Source organism: Cebidichthys violaceus, unplaced genomic scaffold, assembly GCF_023349555.1.
Source record: "Cebidichthys violaceus isolate CVI_PGR_0920_01 unplaced genomic scaffold, fCebVio1.0.p SCAF_101, whole genome shotgun sequence".
Lineage (NCBI taxonomy): Eukaryota > Metazoa > Chordata > Actinopteri > Perciformes > Stichaeidae > Cebidichthys > Cebidichthys violaceus.
Window position 1 is genome coordinate 194,289 of NW_027176265.1, and position 15,043 is coordinate 209,331.

Consider the following 15,043-nt stretch of genomic DNA (forward strand, 5'->3'; position numbering starts at 1 on the left):
ATACCAAGGGGAATGTTTTTGTTCCCTCTGTGGTGGAATCAGCTTTTCAGTGACACCAGCCGAGGGGAGAGAGAGAGGACACGCACACACCTCGCTCCATTAGACACTGTCTGGAATGCCCCGACCTGCCTGGCCTTGCAAATCCTGCAAGGCAAGTAAATCCAAAAACTTTCCCAAACAGGCAAGTCATTTCCACTTCCCACCACCAAAGACTCCGCTCACTGATAGATGTGGGAATGTAGCTGGAATCTGTCATGGGTTCTAGAGGGTAGAAACACACCTGTGCATAAATGGGATGCAAGAGATGTGCTGTCTGGTGGCTGTTTTTTATTTTTGTATTTATTTATTTGTTACCAATTCTATTTGTGTCACAGAGAAAGCATCAACACTGGCAGCAAAGAGAGAGTTAAGAGGGTACACAAGTCAGAACCACAGTGCTCAGGTTTTTGACCCAAAAAAAATAGTTATTTTCAGAAAAAGAGCTTAAGAAAAGATGTTGATAAATCTCTGGCACCGTGGTGCTTTAAGGGTTTAAGGTGAGCATTAAGCCAAAGTTCCTGCTTCGCGTTTGGCTGGAGACATTTGTTGCATTTATTATCTCTCTCTCCTCGTTTCCTGTCTGTCTCGACAGTCTAGTCACCAATAGATGTATGAAAATGCCCCAAAAAGTCCTGAAATGAATCTAACACCACTCATTTTGTTGTAACTCATACCTACAATATGTTGTGCAAATATTCGTCTCCGTATGCTTATATCACTAACTCCTAATTTTACGGTTTATGGTAGATTTTTCTTTTCCTCCCACCAAGAAAATGTATGTTTCAGAGTTTAAGCTTTGTCAATCTGTCTTGTTGAGTTAGTGGGTGAGTGGAGGATCTGGGTCATTAGCTGTCTGACACTTTGCACAGACCTTTCTGTAATGCAGCCTAGACCCATATGCGTGGGCGCGAGTATGCTGGTCCATCAGTCTAAAGTCAGTCTAAACTGAACTGCATTGGCTGATGGGCTGACTCTGTGACACGCCTCAAAGCACAAAGTAAGCGAGCTTCTGAGGGCCAAGAGTGTTTGAAACAAAAGTTCATATCAGAAAGTTGTATCTGCATAGACTTTTCCACTTGTGGTGCTCCTAAAATATCTTTTAAAAGTTTTGCTTTAATCCTGAATTAATCATGCATTGGCAAACTCAGTTACTGTATTGGACAAAGGCATCACCCAGTCATTGTGTTTTACCTACAGTCATTGGACCTGTGTTTTTACTCACAGGAGTCCCTTTGATAACCTGACACGCCAGAACCAGCTTGAGAAGCCGTCATTGGTTACTCAAATCAGGGGTTTAGGGCACTTGATAGAAGCCACACACACACCTGTTTTAAGCCATGCAATGTTCTACAGGAAACTTGTCTGTCTATGAAGCAATCGATGCATGATGAAATATTCATTCCTCATTTCATCACCTGCTCCTCCCTCAATCTTCAGCCCTTTTTAAAAGACAGAAGGTCACATTGCCTCAAACCCAAACTATGACCTGACCCCACAGGGCAGCCAGCTAATACCACAGGCTGCTTGATCCAGCTAGCTTTCTTTTCAACCTCTCCAACTCTCTGGATGTCTCATGCCAAATTCTGTCCAACTGACCCTGTCTCTCTCTCCTATTGACTTGAGAAAAAGAATGAGAAACAGAGTTGAGACCTCACAACCTCTACTCTGGGGAAAAAGGAGGGAAGATGGGAGCGAAAAGTGGGACCAATAGGAGGCGGGAGAAGGGATAAACGCACTTAACAAAGGCAGAAATATGCTCCTAGGGGCAGTTTGTTGTTAGGTTGTATTTGCCCCTACTTGCAGGCAGGCTCAGCAGTGCTCAGGTTACAAATACAGGTCAGGTGTGTGCCTCAGTGAGCAAGAGTGTGAAAGCACTGTTAATGTGTGTGTGTGTGTGTGTGTGTGTGTGTGTGTGTGTGTGTGTGTGTGTGTGTGTGTGTGTGTGTGTGTGTGTGTGTGTGTGTGTGTGCGCGCCAGACCAGCTGTATGGCACAGTACCGTCTCTGGAGCACAGCCCAGGCCTAATGTTCAAGCAAAGGCCTCTTAGGAGTCCACTGGGATGTCGCTTGGCTGCTTCGTTGCCCCTCATAGAAAGTGTGTGTGTGTGTGTGTGTTGTACTGTAAAAGGTACAATGGTTCCTGTTTTGAGTAAAGTGCACGATACCAGAGTGTTCCCAGAATTACTGCTTCATTATGATGTCATATTTCACATTATGAGCTTCCAGACACTTAACACTTAACACATAAATTTGAATTGCACCATTTTGCTCATTTGTCATTCATAACATACTGACCACCTTTTCAAAGGAGCTCTTGGTGGAATCCAAGGCATGTGGTATTTTTTAAACCATTTTTGTATTCCCAAAACATTAGTTGAATTTGCCCCTTTATTACCTTGATTGTCCTTTTTTTATTTCCCTGCTCCACCTCCTCTGAATTGTCCGCTCATGAAGGGGAAGAATCAGTTTAGTGACTGTCACTCCCCTCGTGGTGGCTTTTTATCCTCCGTGTCAGCTTGATACAGACAATGCGTACACACACTATCTCTTACTGACACTTTATTACATTCGCTCTTTCCTTCAGTGTGAAGTTACGGTCAGTTGTTAAACCTAAGTCAGGGGAGAGACCATGCGAGACACCATTACTCATTACTTGTCATGGTAAATACATTATATGGGTGGAGTGTGTGTGTGTGTCCACTAATGGGTTTGTGTCATTTTGTTGTACTGGTATTATCATGGTAACACGTTTTTTCACACTATGCAAAAGGGACGTTATTGTAAAGTGTTGCCATTTTGGCTGTTTCTCAGTTTTTCAGAGACCCACTTTAGTATCGACCCCAATGCCTATCCCTGCGAGTGGCTGGCCCACAGAGCGGCGGCTTCATGTGGATTTTTCAGGCTGTCCCAGGCTGAGCCCCATGGTTTATGGCCAAGATGCTGGCCTGGCGAGCTCCCCTCCCAGGTCTGGCTACAGAACAGGGCCCTGGTTTCCCTTTTCCGAGTGAGGTGCTACAACTGTTTCCTGGCAGATTCAAATTTTTCTTGCTCTGGCCCCTCCCCCTGGCACCACTTTGCCTTGAGAGACCCTACCAGGAGCTATTGCCCCCGACAGCACAGCTCCCAGCGTCACTGGGGCACGTTAAGTATGTGATTCATTGGGGATGCATTTTGGGATCAAATAAATCTTAGCAGATTATTTGGAATTTTTCTCTTGCACATAGCCTTAGTATTTCTATTCTGCAATCCTCGCTATAATAAATCTGGAAGAGCAGATTCCAATGACCACCTTGCCACCACACACAGCATTTTACAACAAGATCGCCATCTTCACTCTATGTTTATATTGCAACTGATGAATGAGACAAATGTGCAGAAGATTATGGATTTATTAGGAATTAAAGGTGTCAACAGAAGTTGCTCTGAAGAACAGCGATAATGTGTGAAGTGTTTTCATGTTTGCACATGCCGTCACTTTCTCCTTTTTCCTTTCTCTTGTGTGGAAGCAGAATACAATAAAGCGCTGGTTGTCTGAGCTTGCTCACCGGAATGCCTGCTCAGCCTCACGCTCACTTTGTTTCCTTTCACACCCCCCCCCCCCCCCTCCTCTTGAGCAGCTTCCTCCAGAGTGATTAGCGAGTGCTCCTCTGTAAGGGATGACGTATCGTTCTGAGGTGTTGTGTGCACATGTGCCTGCATGATCACAGTGTGCAAATGCTTTACCAAAGTCGGTACCACTCGTTTCACTATTTTAATGCCAGTGTACGTGTCGGGCCAGCTGCTCTACTGACATATACACTGAGAGACAGATATTTAGCTTTTTACCATTTCTACAAGATATTAGTACCTGATCATGTTTGTGTAACTAAAGGTTGACACGCACACATCAGTATTTTTCTTTACACACACACAGACACACAGACACATAATCACTGTCCACTGTGTACTGTTTTTCAAAAAGTCTCTTTAAAAAGTCGAAAATGCCACCTTGTTATGGATGGAAAGCCAAACCAGAAAGAAAAAAAGAGTCTGTTTCATATCATATCCACATAATTGTAGACATGGCCTGAGTCAACTGGTCTGCATTTTTGAATGTGGGGGTGGTTTTGTGCAGTGTGATTGTGGGCAGACTGTATGCTCTTTGGCACGTTGGGGGCCATTGCCCTTACATACACTCTAACTTCAGTATGACCTTTATGAATTTGAATTACTTCCTCTTTTTTTTCCTCCATTTACACTTCTGTTGACTCAACTCTTCACATCACTGCCTCGCTTCGATATCACTCCTTTCCTTTTGTCTTTTGCTCCCTTTTTTTCCACCTTTCTTGCTCTTTCTGTAAAACTCAATCCCACTCTTCCTGCCACAATTTATTTTATTTTTTTTTGTCTCTAAATGAAATAGACAACAGTGTCGCTTCGTAAAGTAAGGAGCCGTAGTAGTGATACAATATAAGTTTGTTTTTTTTCCATGGAGGAGCGAACCTCAGGCTGCAGAGCTGCTGCCAAATGATCCATTTTCTCCCCTTGAGCATCAAGTACACAAACAGTTGTCATAACACTGGCACAGTTACAGCTGCTCCTCCTGCATTTCATCTAATCTTATCTTGTTAATGATGTGTGGAAACTACTTCCGAAGTGAACTGACTTTTCTATCACAAGACACCCTAAAACATCTGTAAATATCTTGAATATTTTTTTCCCACATCTTGTGACGGCTTTCTTTGTACTGTGGTGTCAACGGCTAGATGAGTGAAGAGAACAAGGTTAGAACTGTATAAAAGAGATTTGTGTCATCATATCTGGTTTACTACATTAGGCTTCATTTCCATAATATAACTTATATCCTGCTTTATATAGTTTTAATTCAGTTACAATTTGATCAAGTCACGTTTTCGTTGGAATACTATATTCACTTTTCCATCTGTTATGCTCTTAAGAGCTGCAACAGTTAATCGATTAGTTGTCAACAATCACCAGCTAGCTAATAAAGTCATTTTTTAAGAAAAAAAAATAAGTCGAGATTCTGTGATTCCTGCTTCTTAAATGTGAACATTTCCTGGTTTCTTTACTCCTCTATGACAGTTAACGGAATATCTTTAAGTTGTGGACACAAAAAAAAGACATTTGATGATGTAATCTTTGGCTTTGGGAAACTGATCAATATTTTTCACAATTTTCTGACATTCTATAGACAAAACATTTAATTTATTAATTAAGAAAATTAGCAACAGATTAATCGACAGTGAAAATGATTTTTTTTAACTACTGTAAAACACAGGAGTCTCTCTCTCACCTTGTCTTCCTCCTTATTCACCTCACTCCAACAAGACTGCAACCAGCCACCTGCCCCTATTTACAAAGTTCTGACCTTCGTCTCTTTCCACTTTCCCATCATTCATCACTTCCCCCTTATTCCCTCCCTGTCACTGTCTCACTTCCTCTCTTCACTCCTATACATCCATCCTTCCTCTCCTGTCAACAACCAGGGATGTCTAAGACACATTTTGCACAGATGCATCGTACGCAGCTATACAGCATGTAGGCTCTTTATCAGTTATGAAAACAGGCTTAGATGAACCAATAAATTATCTGTGTGTGTGTGTGTGTGTGTGTGTGTGTGTGTGTGTGTGTGTGTGTGTGTGTGTGTGTGTGTGTGTGTGTGTGTGTGTGTGTGTGTGTGTGTGTGTGTGTGTGTGTGTGTGTGTGTGTGTGTGTATGTATGTATGTATGTATGTATGTATGTATGTATATATATATATATATATATATATATATATATATATATATATATATATATATATATATATATATAACAAATTACAGTACTGTAACAGTGGGTTTTACACAGACTAAGTGTTTGTACTTAACAGCCGAGTTTTGCTGATAAACCATCTGCAGGCTTCTGAATATCCTCCCTCGATACAAATAAATCCACCGGACTAAAGGAAACAAGAGAAAAGAGCTGTGTGTTTTTAGATGACAACCAATCAAGAGGCGATAAATGTAACTGGTGATAAAGAAGTAAAACTACGAAGGTGAATGTGTAGATCACTCTCTAGAGGAGAGACGGACCAAGTGTGGGAAAATAGGAAGAGAAGGAGGTGTGTGTGCTTCTGTTCACATGTTTCCAGCGCTCTGTAGCCACCGGGGACCCATTCCCACTGATCCTCCCGTCACTCAAACATATGCAGAGGTTCGACATCAGATGCTGGTAAAGATGAGGTAATAGGAAAACCATATAGGTGGAAAATATGCTAACTTTAGGTTGGAATTTTCTCATGTCGTGACCATACTGCCCTAGGAGGTTAGCCGTACCCTGTTTTTGATTTACTGTTGTCTAGTTAACAGACAGAAATTTGGGGTCTTGTTTATTGGACAGTTTTGTGGTTGACAACATGTAGGAGAATATCTTGGACGTTTCCAATAGACTCATTTCATAAGTGGAAAACGCTGTAAAAGGTGTTTCCTGTATGCCGTTATGAAGGTAACGTCTCACTTTGACTCGCTTACTGCAAAATTGTCGAGTCATACTAAACACGCACATATGAAATCATCAGTTGGCCAGACTAATTTTCAAAATATGATGCCTGTAGATGTAGTGTATGTGTGGGTAGGCTATTTTTGGAGTATGAGGTATATTTCAGCTTAAGTGTTGTGTATCTAGAAAGAGACAAACTGTGGCCCTTTCTGAGGCACCAGTGCTAATTTTCGGCCTTTGCAAGTAAAACACCTGCAGTCCATATGAGCCTGAACAGGCCTTTGCTTAAGGCTCAAAGGAATTCCAGGTGTGTTTGCTGTCTCTCAGCGTTTCATGGATGTGACGGTGTGTGGGGTCCATAGCAGCTGGAAACGAGTATTTACCTGAGGGCAGCGGAGAGGAGAGGACACCCGGCCTGTCTTATCTCTCTCTCTCTCTCTCTCTCTCTCTCTGTTGTCTTGTGTGATTGGCTGGTTTGGGGTCAGTGCCATGTCAAGAAGGGACTGAGAGAACGTGATTTAAAAACAGATCCTTAACATTTAAGCCCAGGTACCAACAGGGCTGGAAGTATGCATGCCTTTTATTTAAACTTGAGTGTGTTTTGTGTGCTCGCTCACTCGGAGTTCAGCTTTAGTTAACTTGGTCAAACACCTGTGGCCGATGCAGCAGAGGGATTATGACAGGATCTCAAGTTTAAACCCGACTTGTCAGCCTCACATCCTCAGGTCCATGTGGCTACTCGAGATTGATTGCCACTTACCCTCAGCACAGGACTGTAAAAATCTTTGAAAACTTCAGACTCGTGACTTTCTGTGATTTACACCATGAGTCATAAGTAGACTTCCTTTCTCAGAATACGTATGGAAAGTGATGGTGACTGTTTACTGCTATATTTGGATGATACGTTTCAGTAGTTCTCAGTTAAAACTCATCAGGCCCATCATCTTCCAAATGTTGTCAACACTATCTTCATCTTTATAGCCCCCTGTACTAAAATCAGCTCAAATCTCTCGCCCCTTCAAAGGCCCAAGCAATGCCTGACAATAAAACCCCCGCCACACAGTCGTCACCTGGCTCTTTCCAAGGATTTCTCTGCCGTTTTGGTTTAGTGTGCCCCCCAGCTGACCCGAAGCGTTGACCTGTTTGGACCTCCGTATGTCTTTCCCCAGGTTGGACTGCTCTTTTCCCAGGCATCTGTTTTCTAGATAAGAGCTGTGGCTGCGAGGGCTGATTCATTGCTCTGTCGCTGACACGGCGCTTGGGCCGTCGACATCCCCGGCTCTCCCAGTGTCCAGGTCTCCCATGGCCCAGTTTTTATAGCATGACAATCCAGATTTAGTGACAAATCAAGCAGCATGCTGAGGAGAAGGAAAAAAAAGGGGCTTTTCTGTTTGTTACATTAAGAGATCGCCTTTCAAAGCAGAAACAGCAGAGCGTTAAAATGTTCCGTGTCCCTACACTGTGACCCTGGCGGTCATGAGATTTATAAAAAAAAAAAAAAAAAAAAAAAAAAAAAAGGTTTCTTCGTGAATGATGACAGGTTGGGACAGGAACCAACTCCCCCCCTCTCTCTAGTGACCATAATGTGAATTGCTGCTAAAGTAGCCTCAACCTTGGTACCAAACTTCATCCGCTGAAATCTCTCTGTTGCCACTTTTTCATAACAGCCACCCTTTCTTTACAGGAGAGTGGCCATCTCCCACAGTAAAGAGGATTATTTTTTTTTCTTTCTCACAGTACGTTGCAGGCCTCCCTGTCCTCTCTCTCTCATCTTCTTCTCTCTTCTGTTCTCCCGCTCTTCTGTGTTGGCTACTTGTCCAGCAGGGCCGTGCAGTTTCACACTCTAATTACAGGTCAATTAAAGCCTTTGTAGCGCAGCTCTCCTTCTGCCAGCGCTTCGGCTGCGGCAGGCTTACGGGACTCGACAGAGTGAGAGTGAATGAGATATCATTTCATGTGGAGATCAGCCGAGAGAAGGTCTTGAAAGAGGGAATTTGGGGGGGGGCTCCCCTCTCTTTCTCTCAATGGGCGAGAGTCCCTCCATCCTCGCCAATCCACACACAGCACCCAGCATCTTAAAGAAGGGGCCTCTGGGATAGAGGCCAGAGGATTATGGGAATATTCATGACCAGATAAAGGGGTGAGCGGTTGAATGACTGTGTTTTGGGGCTCATCTCTTAGGTAAACAGGAGCCTAAATGGAGTTTTAGATCGCTACTCCCACTGCGCTGCGAGGAGCCGGCAATGGTGACTCTGTCCATTTTTTTTTTTTTTTTTTGCTTTTCCACAGGACGGAGACGGAAAGAAAGCCTTGTTGTGGCCTTTTCTTCCTCTTGCTGCTGTCTTTTTGTTGCAAACAGATGGTGTGGGGGAAATAAATATCTGTTTCTCACAGTTTTTATCTTCAGAATATTGGCTTTTTTGAAAGACTCCATTCACATTCAGCAGTGGCCTCCTGGGCTCCTGAAAGCTGCTGAGGGCTCATTTTAAAGTCATTAAGCATCCTGTGTAAGGGACTCGTTAATGGGTTTAGTTAGGTCTTCTCTCCAAAATGTCATGATGGAATATATATTAAAATGGGTGGCTGATCATTTTCTCAATGTGTCAGGAGACACCGGAGATTTAAGTTCAAGTTTTGTGCTTGACGGGAACTGGAAGTTTTGCTGCTCTGAACTGATTAAAACGTTATTAAAATATATTAAAATGAATGAGGGAGCTGCGTTTTTTTTTTATGCAGTACTAATGTCAACTTGAATGCGGCCTGAGGTTAAAGGGTGTCATATCTTGTAGTAGTGTAAAGCCTTCTGACACAAATAAGTGCCTTGTCATTTTGGGGTGTATAAAACTGTGTTTTTATTGTAAGCTGCCCAGTGCAACCACAGTTTTGTGCTCCACTGGATCAATGATGGCTTTCAGTTGCGTGATTTTCAACCTTCCGTGGTAAACTTTTCCAGACAATCTGGGGGAAACAAACTTTTCTTATCACAAGCCCTCTAATCTAACCGCTGCTGACCCCAGTGATTTCGAAGCGCACGGTGTCTTTGCCCGACAGTTGGCAGGATCCTTAATGTTTGACCCGTGTTAAGCGGTCTGCATGTGAAGCACTGAGGCTCCATAGCGCACCTTATCATCAGCCACATCTAAACCCACTTAGAAGCTTTGAAGCTTGAGCCTGGGGATTTCCCATGTTTTGATGATCCGACAGTCGGTAACCTCCTGTCCCCGCACCGGCTAAAACTCCACACCCCCGTATACCTCACAGCTCTTCTTCTTCAGGTCGAACAGATGTTGGTAATCCTACTCTGATTGGCTCTGATTGAGCTGTGTAGTTCTGTGGTCAGGGCACGCAGCCCACGCGGCTGAACTCTTGTCAGTTGCCTTTGAGCCGTGCCCTGCGGTGGGCTGCGTGCTGGAATGGCGTACCGCCGGGTTATGTTTCATTCAACCCCACACCTGCTGCACTGACTTGTCAGCGTGCCCCTCGACAGGCCCCTCTTAATGCCTCCATTAGGTGTTGTAATCTCCACCTAACGCCCTGCCATTTTGCCTGAGTGTGTTAACAGAGTATCAAAGGCCAGGGAGTTTTTTTTTTTTTTTTTTGCCACCTGCCAGCGTTGAGTGTGTAGGAAGGTGAAAAAAGGTGGAGGTAGCGTGACTGTACAACTCTAGCTGGTTTTCCAGACGTTCAGGTGGTTTTGTCTGTATTGTCCAAGCTTTTCTGTCTGCCTGCCTTTCGCGTGCGTGCGCGCGCGTGTTTTATCCAGAACTCTTCAGCTCTGCTAGTATTTCAAGAGGTGTGGGGGTGGAAGGGGGGTGGAGGTGCCTGCATCTCTCTTAACAACCGTGTGCTTTTCATCCATCAGGAAAAGGATACCTAAGCAGCCGTGCTCCCATCAAAAGGGGGCTGCACACAAGCCCCCGAGTACAATATTTAGTTTCACTCCAAAGCACGCACACACTTATTACCACCTTTGTGCTGACCTGAAATGGACACTTATACGACACTGGTGCTCTGAGGTCCGAACCACAATGATTTATCTTCCTGAAAAACGGGGCAAGTCTTTTTTTTTTTTCTTTTTTTTTAAAGTTGTTTTCATTGGGCCTTCTTTACAGGAAAGTCATCGACAATAGGTTGCCTATGGATCTCGTGTGGCCGATTGATCAAGACGGGAGCAGTGCTAGTTTGTTTTTCAGAGCCGGTGTTTGAGTTTGTGCTTGGGGGAGATCCAGACAGATTAGCGAGGGTGACAGGGAACGCCAGAGAGCCAGCCAGGCCTAGAGGTGCAGCTGGCATTGCGAGCCACGGCTTCCTTTTCTCTGTGTTGGCCCACAGACTTCCTTCAGCCACTGTTTAATCAGTGATTAAGACCGCTTTAGATGGCTCGCTCATCTCGTGTGACAGTACATGTCGGGTGGAGGGATTGTCCCGTCTAATGCGGTCTTCGGACAATGGGAGTGTAATCGTGAAAAGAAGTGACTGATTGTTTTTCCAGTAGATTTCCCCCACTTTCATGTGAAATGTTGTTGTTATGGTATCTCCCTCTGTCCATTAGCAATGTGCCCGCGAGGTACATACCACGAAAAGGGGAGGGTGAGAGCTTTGATGTGGTCTTTGCGGACTAGGAAAGGGTACACAAGTCTTCATCATCACATGTGTGAAGTGGTCTTGAGGTTTGGCTGTCGCTGTCAGAGGGCCATCTGGTGTTTCGGTGAAAGATGTGAGGGGATTTCTACCTGCAGAGGTATTTGGTAGAGATGGTAATATTGTTTAATATTTCCTCTGTTTAAAGAGCAGATTTATATGCTGCTACCGTTCCTGGTGTTGCTTCACTTAGAACTCTTTTTGTTGACTGACTTGATTGATTGACTGATTCACACTGTTAGAAGGAAAGCAGTCCATTCTTTGAATAACCATTGGAAATATTTAGGGCTGTAACTAACAGTTATATCCATTATCTATTAATCTTCCAGTTCTTTTCCTGATTGTCCATTAGAACATAGTTTACATGAGCCCAATTTGTTGTCTTCAGCTGTGTCACATTGACAGACAAACAGTCCAAAAGCCGAAAACATTCAGTATACTTGTGTTGGTACCAGTTTTCCAGAAGCCAAGCTGAGGTCCTCAAATATTTTGTTTCGTCCAACCAACAGTCCAAAAGATATTTAGTTTACAATGATTTAAAACACAAAAAAGCTAACAATCCTCACATTTCAAAAGCTGAGAGCAAAGAATGTTTGGCTTTTCTATTTAATTTGACTAAAAGGTCACACAATTACTAAAGTTGTTGCTGAGTAATTCATTGACATTGTGGGTTTTTTTGTGTTTTTGTCAGGGGTTTGACTAACCAACCTGCTTTTTGTGCTTTTCTGTAGAGAAAGTTCGTGAGATTCAGGAGAAACTTGAAGCCTTCATAGAAGCTCTTCACAAGGAAAAATAAGACAACCAGGTATTTGTCTCTGTGCTGTATGGTCGAACTTACCGTCTGTTAAATATTAGTAAATGTTCAGGTTGTTTTAAAAAGTAAGATCCTAAATAAGTACTGGCAGTGGGAAAATGGTAATTGTGCACTGTATGTAGATATAATCTATTGTTCCTTCTTTCCTTTACAGAACTATTGAAAGTAAATTCATGGATCACAACAGAGAAATGCACTGAACAAAGAGAATCTGTAAATGACCATCATCACATCCTTACCTTGGCCACACCGCTCACTCATCTGATTTTAATATCTGCGTCTTGGCTGCCTGTCCCCCTGTGAAGCTGAGGAAAAGATGGACCTGAACTGAAGGAAACAGTTTTCAAGCTTTATCTTTGATTTTCCTTTTTTTTTCTCTTGCAAACTGTCCCGGGTCCAGAATCCAGGGAGATGAGGAGGAAAAAGAGAAGCATGCAGTGTTGTCACACATCTAACCTCTCATTTTCAATAAATGAGGACTGTGTGCATGTTTTTTTTTTTTTCTTTTCTTTTCCAGCTGATGGTGTCTGTGTACATGTGATTAGAAGAGTTTGTGTCTTCACTGATGTCACCTTTGGCGCTGCTCCTGATGGGTGAAACAGCCTTGAATTTAATCCCTTTATCTCGCCTGGTGCTCCTAAAATACGCCATGAACTTAACTGGTACACAAGAATTTTCCTATATTTAACATTTACCAGTTCTTTCTTTGTTGCACTTAGGATCCAAAGCACTTAAGTTATCCCTCCAAGCAGCAGCTATACTCTACATTTATGCTCCATATTCCCCTAAATACGTGCCGCAGACGTCCTCGTCTAAAAATGATAAGAGTAGAAAGTAGCTTTAATATCCAGCTTCCCTCTCAACAACCACTCATTAACCGGATACGACCCGCTCTGAACGTGTCGCAAACAATAGTATGTATAGATTTATTTCTTTTTATTTTTGATCCAATGGGGTTATATTTGACAATGGTTTGTTTATGTCTGCCAAATGCACATGATGTCCTGGTCATGCCACCTTATGTTTGTGATGTTTGCACTTCCATCATTGTACATTAACATTTCCTCTATACAGTCCCCGTGTTGTAACTAAGAGATAATAATACTGCTTCCAAAGGAAAAACAAATCGGACACCCTCTTGATAGGTTTACAAATGTAATTAAACGTAAGTTCAGGATGCTTCTGGATTGTTGAGACACATTATTAAACTAAGAGCAGCAGTTTGTGAACTGATTGTGATGATATATTTTAACATTACATTGTTATATAATGTCTAAGGTTAAAGACGTCATTTCTCAATAGCCACATTGCATCATCAGTTAAAGATGTCATAACAGTGTAAAAGTAAATTATCAACCAGTTTAAATGTACATTTGATATGATTTTAAAAAGCTATGACACTGTCAGTTTTTCAGTGGTTCCACTCAATGTCTCCACTTCAGACCTGGGTTTAAGTCTTTAGCGCACTAGTATCCAGTCCATCTTGATCAGTTGGTCCAGTGAGGGGAAGGTGGGTTATCCCGATGAGTTTCCAATCTGCACCAGGTTTGATGGTTTGGCAGGACAGTTATGTCTGTGTACTCAGCACGGGTGCACTTGCACATATCTACTTTTCCTCTCCTTTCTGTGTTGATGGTCATTAAGATCATATGCCTCTTGCTGCTTGGATGGGGGGATGAGGTCAAACACCTGAAAATCAAGGGAATGGTAATCTCCCTTTGTAAATGAACAGAAGTTATCCTCAAAGTTAAGAAAAAGGAAAATATCGAACATGCTAGTGGGCCCTTTTAAACTGAAAGGGTATACTTTTGTCAGCTCACTGATTCTTCTACACTGCTCCTGATATTGTGCTTTTTACTCCTCATCTTGAACTCTCCCATCCACTTCCATCATTTGGACAATTGACTCGTCCATCACCCACCTAGACATCCACTCACTCTTCCTAGCTTGAAAAAACTCCGGTCTGATGTTTTGACCGGAGGTGGGGTGTTAGACTGCGTAAAACCTATCCTCTCATTCATGTGTATATGGGTGTGTGTGTGTGTGTGTATACACATACATACAATAGGCGGTGCATTCTGTACAGGTAAAGCCATGGAGCTACTATAATGTACAGCACGTGTATGCAGAGTGAACAACTTGTGTAACAAAAGCCATGAGTTGGTTCAAAAAATGTTTTATGTTGTAGAAAGTAATGTTTGCATGGTGTACCCCATCAGATGTGCTTTATTTATTAAATTTGTGGTTGAAAGAGACAAATTAAAAAAATAAAATGACAAATAAAAATGACCTTCATGTTGTCATCTTGTCCAGTCAGTGTTAAACATATTTGCACATTTGAAGTCGCCTGCAGTTAAGTGCATGGCGCTCCATATTTCCTCTTTTTAATGTTTTTCTTTTGCAGAGTTTCATTCAACAATGTCCATTTACCTGAACCTTTAGCCAAAGAGAACTCTAATAATATGAAGAAAGTTGACAAAACAATCTCATCGCAAACTCCATTTAGTAGTCTTGTGGAGCTTTCGACCATGTATCATCAGCAAATGACTGAGTTTTCCCAGCTATCATAGAAATGCTTTCAAATTACCTTTTTTTTTCCCCCTTTCGTTCTATCTTGTCCATGTCAGCCTTAAAGTGGAGGTTCAAAGCTCATTCTTGACCCAGAAAACCGTTGACAAAACAATAATGGTTTTCAACTTTTGAGACAACACAAAGTCAGAATTGACTTTTCCATGAACCAAGCTAATTCCATCCACTGATATATGATCATTGTGTTATATGATTGAAATGACCAAAACAACTAAATGCACATTGTGTTAACATTGGGTTTTTTTCAATTAATGTTTCAAAGTCAAGAATGAGATTGAAACTCAAAAGAATGAATCTAGAGTTGTTCTAGCGGCTCTGAGGGGCTGTGCTTAAACAGTGCTTTGAGCTAAATGCAAACGTCAGCATGCTAACATGCGCAGAATGACAGTGGTATTACCTGCTAACAACCAGCATGTTAATTAGCAATAAACACAAAGTACAGCTGGTGAGCATTAGTTTTGCAGGTATTTGGTCGTAAAACAA

The 15,043-nt window shown here is 42.5% G+C and overlaps 1 protein-coding gene across 1 annotated transcript in view; it reads left to right on the forward strand.

The window, feature by feature from the left end:
- opa1 (OPA1 mitochondrial dynamin like GTPase) overlaps positions 1-14,260 on the forward strand; it is a 45,053-nt gene extending 30,793 nt beyond the window's left edge. Inside the window, exons 30-31 of the mRNA XM_068729217.1 lie at positions 11,889-11,962; positions 12,126-14,260. Of these exons, the coding sequence (XP_068585318.1) occupies positions 11,889-11,953 (65 nt within the window). The 3' untranslated portion in view covers positions 11,954-11,962; positions 12,126-14,260. The remainder of the gene's footprint in view (positions 1-11,888; positions 11,963-12,125) is intronic.
- Positions 14,261-15,043: the final 783 nt, after the last annotated feature.